Source organism: Chiroxiphia lanceolata, chromosome 5 (genome assembly GCF_009829145.1).
Source record: "Chiroxiphia lanceolata isolate bChiLan1 chromosome 5, bChiLan1.pri, whole genome shotgun sequence".
NCBI classification, from domain to species: Eukaryota; Metazoa; Chordata; class Aves; order Passeriformes; family Pipridae; genus Chiroxiphia; species Chiroxiphia lanceolata.
Window position 1 is genome coordinate 15,892,446 of NC_045641.1, and position 13,816 is coordinate 15,906,261.

At 41.6% G+C, this 13,816-nt stretch overlaps 1 protein-coding gene across 1 annotated transcript in view; it reads left to right on the forward strand.

Annotated features, from left to right (window-relative positions):
• The window catches only part of GRAMD4 (GRAM domain containing 4), a 78,078-nt gene that overhangs the window by 37,166 nt on the left and 27,096 nt on the right, over positions 1–13,816 (forward strand). The window contains exon 4 of the mRNA XM_032688874.1: positions 10,661–10,781. Within this exon, the coding sequence (XP_032544765.1) occupies positions 10,661–10,781 (121 nt within the window). The remainder of the gene's footprint in view (positions 1–10,660; positions 10,782–13,816) is intronic.

Below are 13,816 nucleotides of genomic sequence, written 5' to 3' on the forward strand. Positions count from 1 at the left end.
ACAAATTGACTATGAAGCTGAGTCAGAGTCCCATTACCAACTCTGTTAGAATACCTTTGGTGTAATGTCTCTTGACGTAAGGGTCAAACACCAGCTGCAGTAGCAGAAATAGAGAAGAGCAGAAGAACAGATTCACTGCATTGGTTTTGCTGTCTTCTTACTGACTTGGCAGCCTTTAATCTGAACCTTAGGTTTAGAAATCTGGAAGCAGAATCTAGAGCTGAAGCAGAATCTAGGGCAGGTGAAGACCCTGGCAAGAGAGGAAGCAGCTGCTGTGTATATCTGAGACACCCAAATACCAGCTCTGGGCCATAGTATCTGCTGCTTGCTACATGGTCAACCCCAGCCAAGGGATCCTGATGCTGCAGCTTGGACTCCAAGCTTGCTGATGCTGGTGAGCACTGAGGCTGCTGTAGCAGTGGAGCTTACCCTGGGTTTCTCACATCCTTTACTCCTTCCCCTAAACTTCTTTCAGTTTAAAATCCTGGACTCTCAGGCAGTAAAAAGATGTCCCTAGGAGATCTGCATGTGTCCCTTGAGATTGTGGAGCTTCTCTGATGAGGACTGTGGTTTGTGTGTGGTGACTGGTGGGGAATCTTCTTAAGTATTTTGCCTGGGCACCCAGAAAAGACACAGTAGAAAGATGTGAGTTCAGGCTTTGCTATAGAGCTACTCTCACTTGCTTTGTACTAACAAATTTTAAAGTTTTTCTAGGTCTGACTTCTGACTGGGAGACTTCTCAAAACCTACAGAAAGTTTCTTAAGAGGTGTAGGAAAGGTATTGCTTATACCCGGAGATGCTTACATGACATACTGTGTATATTGAGTTCATTTCTAGCCTTCCTGGACAGAAAAACCCACAAACCTCCAAAACTCTGGCTTCATTTTCCTGGAAACATTGGGAATGTTGGATGAGGCAGTCATGAACAGGTTAGAGCACTTCCCTGGGGTTTAAGAAGCCTCAGTACAGACTAAGGAACATTCAGACCTTCCTTTCTCATCTGCAAGGACTCTGTTCTGACTGGTGGAGGAGGTGGGTTGGGCTCTTGCTTTCTCTCGACTTGGCTTCCAAGAGCACGATATTTCTGAGGAGAGAGGAGAGGGAAAGGATGTGACTCCAGCCCAGTGCAGCAGCGGGCTGGAGTCCTGGACTGGTCCTTGTTCTGGTCCTGACTTGTGCAATGTGCTCAAGTCATTGGACAAAACACATACATGTGATGATGCTGTACATGAAGATGCCAGAAAGCTGGAGGATCTCATATGGTCACACCATCTTTGGGACTGATGAACCAAAATGCAGCACTGTGCTGAGAGAGATGTATTGTTTGAGCTCATCCAGAGGCTTGAACAGATGCCACCTACTCCCTGTGTTACGTAGGTGGGCTGTGCTCTTGCTTCTGCCTTTTTTGCATGCCCAGCTCAGCTTCCTGAATTGCAGAGAGGGTGTGAAAATCCAGACAGGGCAATGGTCAGCACTGTTGTGCCTCTGCCTGTTGTGTAACTGGGTTGGAGAGTTTGGGAGCCCCATGTGGAACTTGCCTTTCCCTGCTCAGCTTAGTAACACAAAAGCCTTGGAAGAGCCTGCTGCTATTTCTAAGCCAGACATTATTTCAACATTTGTAGACTGTTTCACTTCTGCCAAAACCAGTGAGTGAAAACCATTCTTGCAATGATGACAATATTTTTGCAGCTCCCTTCATTTTAGATGGATTCTGCAACTCTTCTGGCACTTTTATTCCCTGAAATTTCTGGAAATTCACATAGCAGCAGTACTTCTCATGACTTTTAAGCTGCCTTTATAAGTGTATCTAGCAATAGAAAACTTCCCACTTGGTGTTTTGAGAAGGGGATCTGTCTCACTGCACTATATTTTCAGGAAGCATAATTTAAAATCTTTCCATAATGAAGGGGAAATGATCCTGTCTGTGTCACTTATAACACAATAAAGCTCCACTGAAAGCACTGTATGTAAAGTTACTAATTGGTATTTAGCATAACTGGTTTGTACAAACCATAGCAATGACATCTTAGTTTTTTCTAACATCACCCACTCCAAGTAGGACATAATGAGAATGGTGAGAGAGACTAGAGCAGTTTGCACTGAGGAAGACTGTCAAATATGAGGTGCTTTGTAAATCAGTCTCCTTCATCTCACAAAAGAGAAGAACACTTCATATGAGACTCTGCTATTCAGGTGAGGAGAATAGTACCAGGGAATATTAATTGCACTGAGAGGCAGGTTGTTGGTTCACTTGGCCTTGCCTCCACTGCCTCTGGATCGGAGTTGGCTTATTTCCTATCTGCATAGCAAGAGCCCACGCTGCTCCCTGCCTTGTAGGCGTATGCAAAGAGACTCAAAAACTGGTCCTCAAAAGATATGCTTATTGTAAGTACTGGAGCAGGAGCTCTGCCTTTGAAAGACCAAAGAGAGGAACAAAAGAACGATGGAAACAAAACAAAGTAAAAAGAGATTGTTTAACTGCCAAACCCGTGTTGAAGTTTTTTAAGTCATTTGGCATGACAGATCACTTCTTTGTTTTGATATGTGCAGACCTAGCTGGAGAACAGTCATAGTGAAAATATGGGATTTATATTTGATTGTTTCACTTCTCCACTCTACCAAAATCCCTACAGAAAACACAGGAGAGAGGAGGGAAGGATATGAACTCAATAAATAATCTTAATCTTTAATGATTCTCTCTGCTTTTGGGCTTTCTATGACACCAATATTCTTATTAGAAAATCTTTTTGCCTTGTTTTCTGGATGAAAGATTCATGCAAGATTCAAGCAAGAGGCCTGACCGCAAGGGAAAACCATTAAATTGACAAAGCAAGGTGTTCACAAATGCAAGAAAACCCCCCCAAAACAAGGAAGAGTTCTTCCAGACTGCTTGTTGTCCACCTCTGGAAGAGCTCTGTAGAATAAGAATGCTGGTATCCGTTTCAGAAGCAACCACCTAATCACACAAGACAAAGGAGAGGGTTAGACAGTCAACCTGGAGTCTGGAGGTTTACAAGGCACATTTTTCAGTTCTTCTTAAAGCTCCAAGACTAGTACTCCTAAGGAGGTGAGCTTTGTGCTTCCCAATTGAAGCACTGAAGTCCAAGCATGAAAGAGGACACGAACTTAAGTGGTGACTTAAAGAAGAAAGGGCAGCTAACAAAGTGGAGCTGTTAGAGCGATAGTTTAAATAAGTACTTTTCTTCCCCAAGCATCTGGCATGCAAAGACGTAAAATATCTTTCAATGTCTGGGATCAAAGGCTAGTGTTTTATTTGAAGCCTTTTGGGTAGATCTGTGATAATTTTTTGTCAGTCTCTGTGGTTCTCAAGTCGCTGGTGGAAAGACATATGCCCTGGAGAAGGACAGTCGTGGATTAGAAGAAGAACAGGTAACAAATAGTACAATTAAGCTGTATCCAGTTATAACTGCAAATTGTGAACGTGTCTTCAGAGGAGTATATATAAATTGCAAAGTAACTGTAAGCAGGAAAAAAGCAGGCTAGGGAATTCTGTTGTGGGTCCTTCCTCCATCACTGCTTGTTGGTCAGACCTCATTCTCTGGATATCTTTGCTTTATCTTAAGTGGTGAAGTCATTTCATGTCTTTTACAGGACTGCCTTTTGCTACTGGTTTTTAAGGTGAAGACTAAAAGCTCTTCAGTATCTATGATGATGAAAATAGATATGTTGTTAAGACTCCTAACATCTTGTTAGTAATGTCATATAGTTGGTTTACTTGGGACAAGTAAATATTAGCTTTATGTAGGAATTAGGAGTCTGGTAGTGGTAAAAACTGCCTGCGCTGGAGATAACTCTGGCTTCATTAGTGTGGTTGATGAGATCCAGTTTGAAGATGTGTGGTTGGAATTTAGTGTGTTTAGTACCAATTAAATAATGTGCACTCCGGTAATGTTCAAAGGGTTGTAGAGAGATTTGCCATGATTAACATAGACATACAAGGGTTACTTTTGTCTTGTTAAGTACTGGTGTTTCCTCATGTAAATATGATGGGGAGCATGTATGCTTTTTGGCATTTCTAGTTTTCAACTTGGTCTCCTTAGATTTAACACTAAACTGATTTGGTAGCTAGAAACAGCAGGTTGGCAGTCTGTAGCTGTGCTCTGAAAGAAATTTTTGATCACTTTGTCCCAGAGGGAGGTTTTGCAGTGTACCTGTAGGCCTAAGAAAGAATATTATGTAAAACAGCTACGAGGAAACTCCCTAATCTACCTTCAATCCTGGGATTAAGGGAAACATCCGCTTTGCTGCATATGCAGTATCAGAATTAGAAATCCAACCTTCTGCCACGCCTTCCCAGCCTCATGTATCATCCTTCTTACCTAAATACTACTCAGAGTCTGTTCGGTCTCACCAGAACTAAATACTTTGGTGTTGAAGTGCTTTTTGTCAGAACATTTTTTACAAGCTTGTGTATTCTGAGGAGCAAACTGAAATTTTTCAGTTGCTCTAGTGGCTGATGCCAGACAACGGTGCAGCACAACACTTGGTAGCTCATCTTATAGCAGTTCCATTGTATCAACTAACCTTTTTGGAATGTTAATCTTTGAATTTGAGTGGTCAAATACTTAAGCGTTCAGGTGTGACAGTTACATTAGACCTCATAGAGGATGAAATGCTGTAGAAAAAATGAAATAGATAAACGTTTTGGTAACCTGTGAGATGCATGGCTGATGACGTTCTTTACTATGGGGTCAGTTCTCCCAGGGTTTACAGTGCAGTAATACTTGGATTAATGTCATTGGAACACCATTGTTGCCTTGTCTCACAGACATCTACAGCTCATTTTTAGAAGTGCAGTAGCATCCAGATATTGTCCTGCTTTTCTACACAAGTTGACTTTATTCTGGAGAGCTTTTAAAGCATTTTTTCAGGGTCACACCTGCTGTTCCAGCCTAAAGGGTTACCCAATGTGTAGGTATATAGAGGTTATGACTGTAGGTTGGTAGGCTTCTGTAATACTCAAAGACACGGAGGCTTTTTACTTTAAATTGCTCTACTTAATATTAGATTGCCACAAATACCACAAAAATCACCCCTAGCAACTATACCTGTGATTTATAAAGTGAATATATATATGAATGAAATAAATATATATAGAGAGAGCAAGCTGTTATAAATTATTGGCAGCAATCAATAGTAGGTGAATAGCAATAGCAACCATGTAGGTGTATACTATTACAGGTTACTACAAAATGATCACTAATGAAGAAAACTTTTCAGTAATACAGCAGAAAATGTTATTATGATGGATTACTTTACATACACATATACATATGTTTACATTAATGCCAGTATCAAGCTAATTGGCCCATATTTGGCCCCTTATATGGGCCAAACCATCCGAGGTATGGGAGGACAAACTAAACCCTTCTTGGCAAAGGTCCAAGATCTCTTAGAAAGTTTGTGCAGAGAGTTCAACCCCTTTAGGAAAGGGATAGTGCACACAGCATGGTAAGTTCTTGGAGAGAGAAGCTTCATTTTGAATAAAAATTAAACCATATTTATATAATAGAGAAATAAAGATGTGTTGGACACCATCACTTCAGCAGCCAATAGATGCTGATAATTTCTACTTTTCACTCAGAATAGCCAATAGATGCTGATGTTTTCTGTTCTCTTGTGCCAATTTTTATTTTTCTAGACTTTTCTTGTTCTTGCAGATAGAACAGCTAATGGCATTTACCAAGTCTTACTTTCCCAGGATGTTTTCCCTTTTTTTTCCAGACTATTTTTCACCTTTTCAGATGATAAGTTGTTATTACAGTTCCTTATTTTCATGCCTTTCAGTGGTATCTCTGGTTTCTAGGTACCCGGCTGTGCACTTCAGAGAGGCCAGCTGCACTTCTTGACAATGCTTCTGGTTCCCAGGCCTAGTTCCCAGCCTTGCCAGCATTTTCTCTGTCAGTATTTCAGCAGACACTTTCTTCTGCTAGTAATTTTCCACTTCTAAACAGGTCACCTTTATGGCTGCTTGCTTCACCTGCATGTCCAGCTTAGACATACACTGAGACTCTTGCAGTATTTTAACATTTCTTGCCCAGCAGAAGATAGTGAGCTATGTTTGATATGCCTGGGAGGGAAATTATAGAAGCTGATTAATCATGAAGCTGAAGCGTGACCTTTTATGTTTTACCCTTTTGTGCATGTGCTGAGGGGGGAGGATGTTTGAATTTTGACTGTCTAAAGATGAAATCCCAGCAGTGCTCCTTTCTCGTTGTCAAGAAGGATACTTATCTGTAAAACTCAGTAGATAGATACCGTGGTGAAATGTTCTTAGGAATTCTTCTCAGGGGTCTGTGACCTCTGCTCTTTGTAGCCAACTTCACTCATTCTGCAAGAGGACCCCATAGGGATAGAGAAATATCCTTTGAAAGTGCAGCTCAGCTTGGCCAAATGGTAGATTATTTCAGGGGAGAGAGCAAGGAAGAACTTCGCCCCCTTCCCCTTCTGTTGCTTAGCAGAGTTAAGAGTATTTAACTAACCAAACACGGAAGTTTTACAGTGCCTGACCACACTGCTGCCAAAGTAGCAACAAATACTACTTTAAGGACATAAATGGGCTAGAGCAGTTGCAGTGGGGTGGATTTGAATTGCAGTCATGTATGGGAAAGTTAGGAAATGCTCTGAAATGTGAAGCTGTGACAAACCGTAATGATGGGATGTTGCATTTTTTTTGCTTTGTTTTATAGAAGTTCTGCCTCATTTATTGTGAACCCTTTAACTTTGCCTCTTTCCTTAAAGAATCTTTGGCGCTGCTCATCCTCTTAGTGTTGAATTTCTGGGGGTTTTGTTTTGGCTTTAGTAGTACAAGATGTAGAGCAATCGGAACAACTGGAATTAGGGAAGCTGGAAGATCTGAGTAAACTTTCAAGGACATTGAAGTTAATTTATACTGCTTGTGTTTTTCTTATATACACAAAATGCGTAGTCACTTCCTCTTTAAAAAAAAATAAATGTGCTTAATGGAGAATTTTTTTCCTTTAATGGTCTTGAGATGATAACATCCCTGTCAAACTTTGGAACGTTCTGTGATATCTTCATGATATTGCACAAGCTCCAGTGCATTTGAAGTGCAACAGATGTTTCCCCTCAGCTGTCTGCAGGCCCGTGTTCTGGAACAAGGCAAGCCCTTGAAAGTAGGGTAAACTAATTATAAACTTAGTTTTCTTGTTGAATTTAAAATTCCTTGTGGACACGTAATTAGGAACAGCTCCATGTGTAAGTCTGCCCTTATGTCCATATCTTTCCATTTATTTACAGGAGAGACAATACCTCCTGCAACAGTGACATTTCCCTACCATACTCTTGGGGATTCTCAGTTTTAGTTGCTGGAGGATAACTTGGTTTTTGTGCTCCAGCTCTTCTTCCCAGGATCACTAACCATCCGTCAGTGGGGAGATGAATGACAGCACTCCTTTCTCTTTGGTGGAGTTCAAGCTGTAACTTCACAGTGGAAGCCATCATGTTGTCCTCTGGATTCATGTATCTTTTTCCCATTTCTCTTAATTCTGTGCTCTAAACCTCTTATTGCTGCAGGAGTGCAGATAATCTCCCACTAGCTAACTTGCACAGCAGATAAAGTGACTGGACATACTGCCCCAGGGCCTCCTGCAGAGGAGGGAGAGTGTGTAATTTCCTCTGTACATTTGCATTATGGCTTCAGACCTTCTCAAGATGCATAATGATTGGAGTCAGAGAGGCTCAGATATCAAAATTATCTGATTATCAAACACTTACAAGGCAATATGTGAAAAGAAATAGAAGAGGTTGCTGGAGGTTATAACATAGTATACCAATTTTGTAAAACAACGTAAAACAACCCCTGTGTCTGCAGTGAAGTATTTTCTCTTCTGCTTTGTTGTAAGATTGAAATACACCTGCTGTTCTACTATTTATTGTTGAGAGTGAGCTAAAAAAACAGCCCAGAGAACAAAATGTGGAGTAAATTTTTTGTTTAAAAAGACTTAAAAAAAAAAAAGAAAATCTCACTCTTCGATTTTTCATGTTTCTTGTATACCTGTTTGGGAAAAGTTATTTGTGGTGGTTTGAAAAACCTTTTTTCTGAGGTAGTAATGGTTTGCCCCACTGATAATACTGGACCAATCAATAGTCCACGTGCGCCCTATGGAAATTACATACCCACAGAAACGGAAGAGAAGGTTGTGAAGATAGTTTAGTAGGTAGGTAGCCATGATCTGAGCCATGAGGAGGCAGGGGGCCAATGAGTCCCTCTGGGGGCCAGGGACCCCCAGCCCTCAGCTGAGGCTACGGGAGACCCGGTATAGTGTCAAAGCTGGACCAGGTCCTGTAATCAAGAGCTGGAAGAGTTTCCTTACTGTCAGCAGCAGCAGAAGACATTGAAAGCGGCAGCAGAGCAGTCCTGAACAGAGACAGAGATGGCTGAAAGCCAAAAGATAGCCAGTAGCAACGAGATAACGTGAGGCCGGCTGAAAGACGCAGAGATGTTCCTGCAGGAGGGAGAGCCGGCAACAAAACAGAAGAAAACTCAACAGAGCTGGTTTGGGGTAAGACTCTATTACTTTCCCAAAACCCAGAGACTTTTTTGAAGAGGAGGGGTGCACTTCCAAACCCATAGGGAGTCCCGAAATGCAGCAGCAGCTAGAGAGAGAGAGAAAGGAGCTGAAAACCTGGAGTTGTCCTGAGAGCTGAGCCAGGACGGAATGCGGAGAAGGTGGCCGTGCCCTCTGCTGCTGCTGCTTCTATTGCTGGCGAGCTGAGACAGAGCAAAAGAGCTTTGATAAGACTGAACTGAAAGCTGCCTTCAATGTTCTAACCCAAGAGGAGTGAAGATCTACAAGGAAATCTCCCAAAGGCTCAGGGTTGGAATTTCCACAAAGTAAGAATAAAAATCCTGACTACCATACTTAAATCTGCTGCCTCAGGAAAATGAAGGACACTAACCAGTGCCACAAAAAACTGAAATTAAGGAACTGTGGCCTGAGAAGTGTCAGAAAGACTTTTCTCTTTTCTTCTTGGACTTTTATTGAAGAAAAGGAGAAATTTAATTTAATGTAAATATATATGTGGATGTAACTAAACCTTTGTAAGTATTTTCCCCTTCCCCCAATAACGAATGGTTGTGTTTTGTCTGAAAACTCTCCACATGAGGTGAAAAAGATATCAAGTCCATACCATCACTAAACCCTCTCACAGGGGCAAACTGTGGGAGGGGGACTTGAACTTAAAAATTAGATTCTTGGGAGTTTCTAAACCACCACATTATCAATAATAGTGACCTCGTTTTAGCGCTAGAGTTAAATAAGGTCATGAACAAGGACTCTGCCAGTGACAAAAAAGCAAGGCTAATTAGACACAAAAAAGCCTTATACATAGCTGATGCTAACTTCTTGTGAAAGAAGTTATGTGTATGTGTGTGTATGTTTATATATCTAATTATTACATTGAAGTTTATAGGGCACAGTGTAACCTCAGAAGAGGGTAAAAATTTAAACTTAGTTCCTTGTTTCATAACCCCTTCTTAAAACTGTAAGATGCTCAGGCCCATAATGGGGCCATCTGACTTAGATAAAATTACAAGGGTGCCAGAAACTGACAGGCAGGGGTTCATAGAGTCATAGAATCAGCTGGGTTGGAAAAGACCTCTGTGATCAAGTCCAACCCTTGATCCAACACTGCTGTGGTTACTAGACCATGGCACTAAGTGCCACATCCAGTCTCATCTTAAAAACCTCCAGGGACAGTGAATCCACCACCTCCCTGGGCAGCCTGTCTGATTACCCTCTCTGTAAAGAATTTCTTCCTAATATCCAACCTCAACCTCCCCTGGCGGAGCTTAAGACCGTGCCCTCTTGTCTTACTGCTGGTTGCCTGGGAGAAGAGACCAACCCCCACCTGGCTACAACCTCCTGTCAGGGAGTTGTAGAGAGTGATGAGGTCTTCCCTCAGCCTCCTCTTTTCCAGGCTAAACAACCCCAGCTCCCTCAGCCTCTCCTCATAGGACTTGTGTTCAAGTCCCTTCACCAGCCTTGTTGCCTTTCTCTGGGAAATTTTCACAACAGCAAAATAATAAGGTTGCTCTTTTTAGCACAGAAAGAAAGGGCTCAGCCCTGCAGACGCTTTTCAAGTGCCTAATTTTTTAAATGCTGACGGTCATATTTGTATACAGAAAATAAAGCTTGTGACAACATGTGTGGACAGTCAGTCCAGTATGGCATCATATAACTTCATGTGAATTTATTGTGTTTTCCTACCCAAAGACATGAGGGAAAAAATCAGATACTTTTTTTTTCTTGTTATGGCCACTGGATTTAGCAATAGACAGCCTTTCCTGCTGATTATTTCTTTGGGGAATGAGGAGTATGTCATGTTGTATTTAAATAAAGATAGCTTGTACCATGGGCTTATTTTGCACCTTGAAAAGAAAACTTCAAAGTTGTTTTTTCCCTTGCTTAATAATTGTAACTAAATATTTTGTATATCATACAGCTGTGTGCTTTTTATGAAGTCTGTCTAACCCTTGATTACTTGTTTTTTTCTGGTGAATGTATAGCACAGATTAAAAAATCCCCCACACTTAATCTGTCATAATTAGATTTTAAATTTCTTACAGAAATACTTCAGGGTAACTAAATCTTTATCTTCTCCTTTAATTAACAGAGGAGGAGCTCAGGAAGCTGAGAGAAGAAACAAGCACTGAATCATTAAGGCAGGAGCTAGAAAAGGAACGGCAGAGGAGAATGGAACTAGAACAAAAAATCAATGAAGCGCCTAAAATAAGGTAAGAGAAATATCTTCACTGTAAAGCTGAAAGCCACTTGAGATCTCTGACTGTCTATGAGAAGTTCTGGTAAAAGCATATGTTTCCAGCCTAGATGCTCTTAAAATAATAGTTCACAGAGAGAGATGGTGCCTATGTTTTCCTGTACATCATTAACACCATGTACATATGAGTTACCATACATATTTCTATAGCTACAGAAGTGCTGTGACACTTTTCTAGTTGAGATATTCTTCATTTCACCTTTTCTGATGCCCTCCTTCTGGGATCTTGCCCAGCTGGAACTACTGAAAGCCAGAGCTTTTGCCATGCCATTGCATGTGCTTTGCCTTTTCAAAACCTCTGTCTTTTCCAAACTGCCCAGGCCTTGTTGCTCCTGTTCTAGCAGCAGCATGGAAATCCCAGTACCACAGCATTAAATGTGTGGAAGTGACTGGAGTTTGAGCCTTCCTTGCCACTGCAATGACAAGTGGAAACATGCCTCCCTATGCCCCTAGTCCCTTTCAGCCTTGAAGACATCCATCTTGATGATGCAAAGCATTGTGTTTGATGTCTCTCCTTAATCTGCCTAGCTGCACAGACTTTGGATCTTAAGACCATAGCAGTTGCTTGGTGGTCTTGTTGCTCTAGACCACTTGCATACTTAGGTGCCTATGTTATCTTCCTCAGCAGTAGCCAAGATTACTTGGCTGAGCAGCAGGATCTGTGGTTCACTGCCAACTGCTGTCATTGGGAGATAGTGTGGGCTGAGTTCATAATCACACGCTATAAGCCAGTTATGTAGAGGTGACAAGCAAGAGCAAAAAAGAAAAACTTTTGGCTTGGATATGAGGTTTCCCAATGCCATACAAACTTTTCTTGGACTCCTGCTTCTTTCTGTACTCCATTCTGAGTGTAAAAATGCCTTTCTGCTCAGGCCAGCAGTTTGTGTCCAATGCCTTTCTGCTCAGGTCAGCAGTCTGTGTCCACTGCTATTCTGTAGCAATGGAAATCAGAGCCATTTATAGGAAACATGAGTCTAGTTGCTTTCTGTGGTCAATTTCTTCCTGCTCCTATAGAATCATTTAGTTTGGAAATGACCTTTAGGATCAAGTCCATCCATTAACCCAGCACTGCCAAGTCCACCTCTAAATTATATGCCTAAGGGCCATATCTACACGTTTTAAAATATGATGGTGACTCAACCACTTCCCTGGGCAGCCTGTTCCAGTGCTTGACAGCTCTTCTGGTGAAGAAATTTTTCCTAATATCAAATCTAAAACTCCCTAGCGCAACTTGAAGCTGTTTCCTCTTGTCCTGTCGCTTGTTACTTGGGAGAAGAGACTAACCCACACCTGGCTACAAACCTCCTTTCAGGTAGTTGTAGACAACAACAAGGTCTCCCCTGAGCCCCCTTTTCTGCAGGTTAAATGACCCAGGTGCCTCAGCTGCTCCTCGTAAACATCCACAATCACTGTATTTAAGGGTATCACATTGCTGCCTTTCACTTCAATCTCTGTTTGCAGGCCTGTTATCCGTGAATTTATTTAATAACACTGAAAGTGCTGGAGCTGTCTTCCACAGGAAGCTATGGAGACAATACAAGTCCCCTCGACTCTAAAGACACAATTTTTTTTCTTTCCTTTTAAACAGGTTTCTTAGTGGTTTCAATAAGTACCCCATAGTTACAGAATTGTGAGATTTGGTGAATAACTGTTCAGTGTCTGTTTATTTGCCACCCTTGATCAGTCCTTTCTTCACTTACGTTTCTGTCCAGACTGAAGAGTTCCAGCTTTTCCACTGTCTCCTTAAGAGTACTCCATCCCTTTGATCAATTCAGCTGCCATTCTTCAGCAATTTTGTCCTAAGATGAAGAGTGGGATTTTTTTTTAGGTCATGTTTCCCATCAATGGTTTTCCAAAATCACTAGTTCCATGCAAGGTTGGTCTATGTGTAGTTTTGACCTGTTGTGCCAAGTCATGTGCTTAGAAGGGGCTCTGGAAGGTCCTTGTGGAGGAATCTGGTTCCCAAGGCAGCACCATGACCATGAAGTGGGAAGGTGGTCCAGACTGCTCTGACCTGGGCTATTTTTAGTGACCTTCTAGAGTTGCTCTTACATCTAGGATGTGAGAGTGCATTTTTATTACCTATGCTGGTTGGTCTGGCTGTGTATGTAGGCTGATGTTGCCTGGTTGAGTGGACAGCTGAAGACGAGAAACTTGGACCCGTCCCCATGCTGAGAGTATCTGTTAGCTCCCTAACAGCAGTAGAAAGCAATGAGTATTGTGGTAGGTGGAAATGGCAACTATGGATACCGTCTTGCTTGAGGTGCAAATTCCACAGGCTTGTCTTTAGCGCTTGCATGGGCCTTTGGCTTTCTCCCCAGAACAGGTATGCCTGGGCTCTAGATCGTGCACAGAGAAGGGGGAGAGTGATCTCCTCATTGCTGGGAGTCCTGGAGGAGGATGAGGAGCCATCTTTCTCTGCATCATTCTGTCCTGTTTCAGAGTAATGAGGGTGGCTCAGAGTCTGATCTGGCCCACTGCAGCTTGTGAGTACACGTTTTACAGAGAAGAGAGATGGAAGATCTTTGTTTATCAGAGTTAATGGCAACATCTGTGCTCTGTTGGATTGTGGACAATAGTAAATCTCTAGCAGTCATGTCATTGCTAAATTAAGGTAGGATGACGCTACTTCCTGAGTGTTGTGTTCTCATTTAGATATCCTAAGGATTACACTAGTCCTGTTAGCTTGGGTATTGCACTTGTGGATTACATTCAGCCAATTATCCCTCTTACCTGAGTCTTTAACTAGTCTTACTAATATTTCAACCTTTTTGGGACAGGCAGTATATGTAAGGTACAACAAAATAAGACTTTGAAAAATTTTCAGTTCCTACTCAGGATGAGAAAAACTGGGTTGTCTATGATTTTTCATTAACTTGTGCTTCATTGTGTGAAATTCTTCTTCACTGCTTACTATCTTTTTACATTTCATTGTGGACATTTTAAAATACTTTTATTAGGACTACAGGTGAAATGTTGACATAGTCAAAT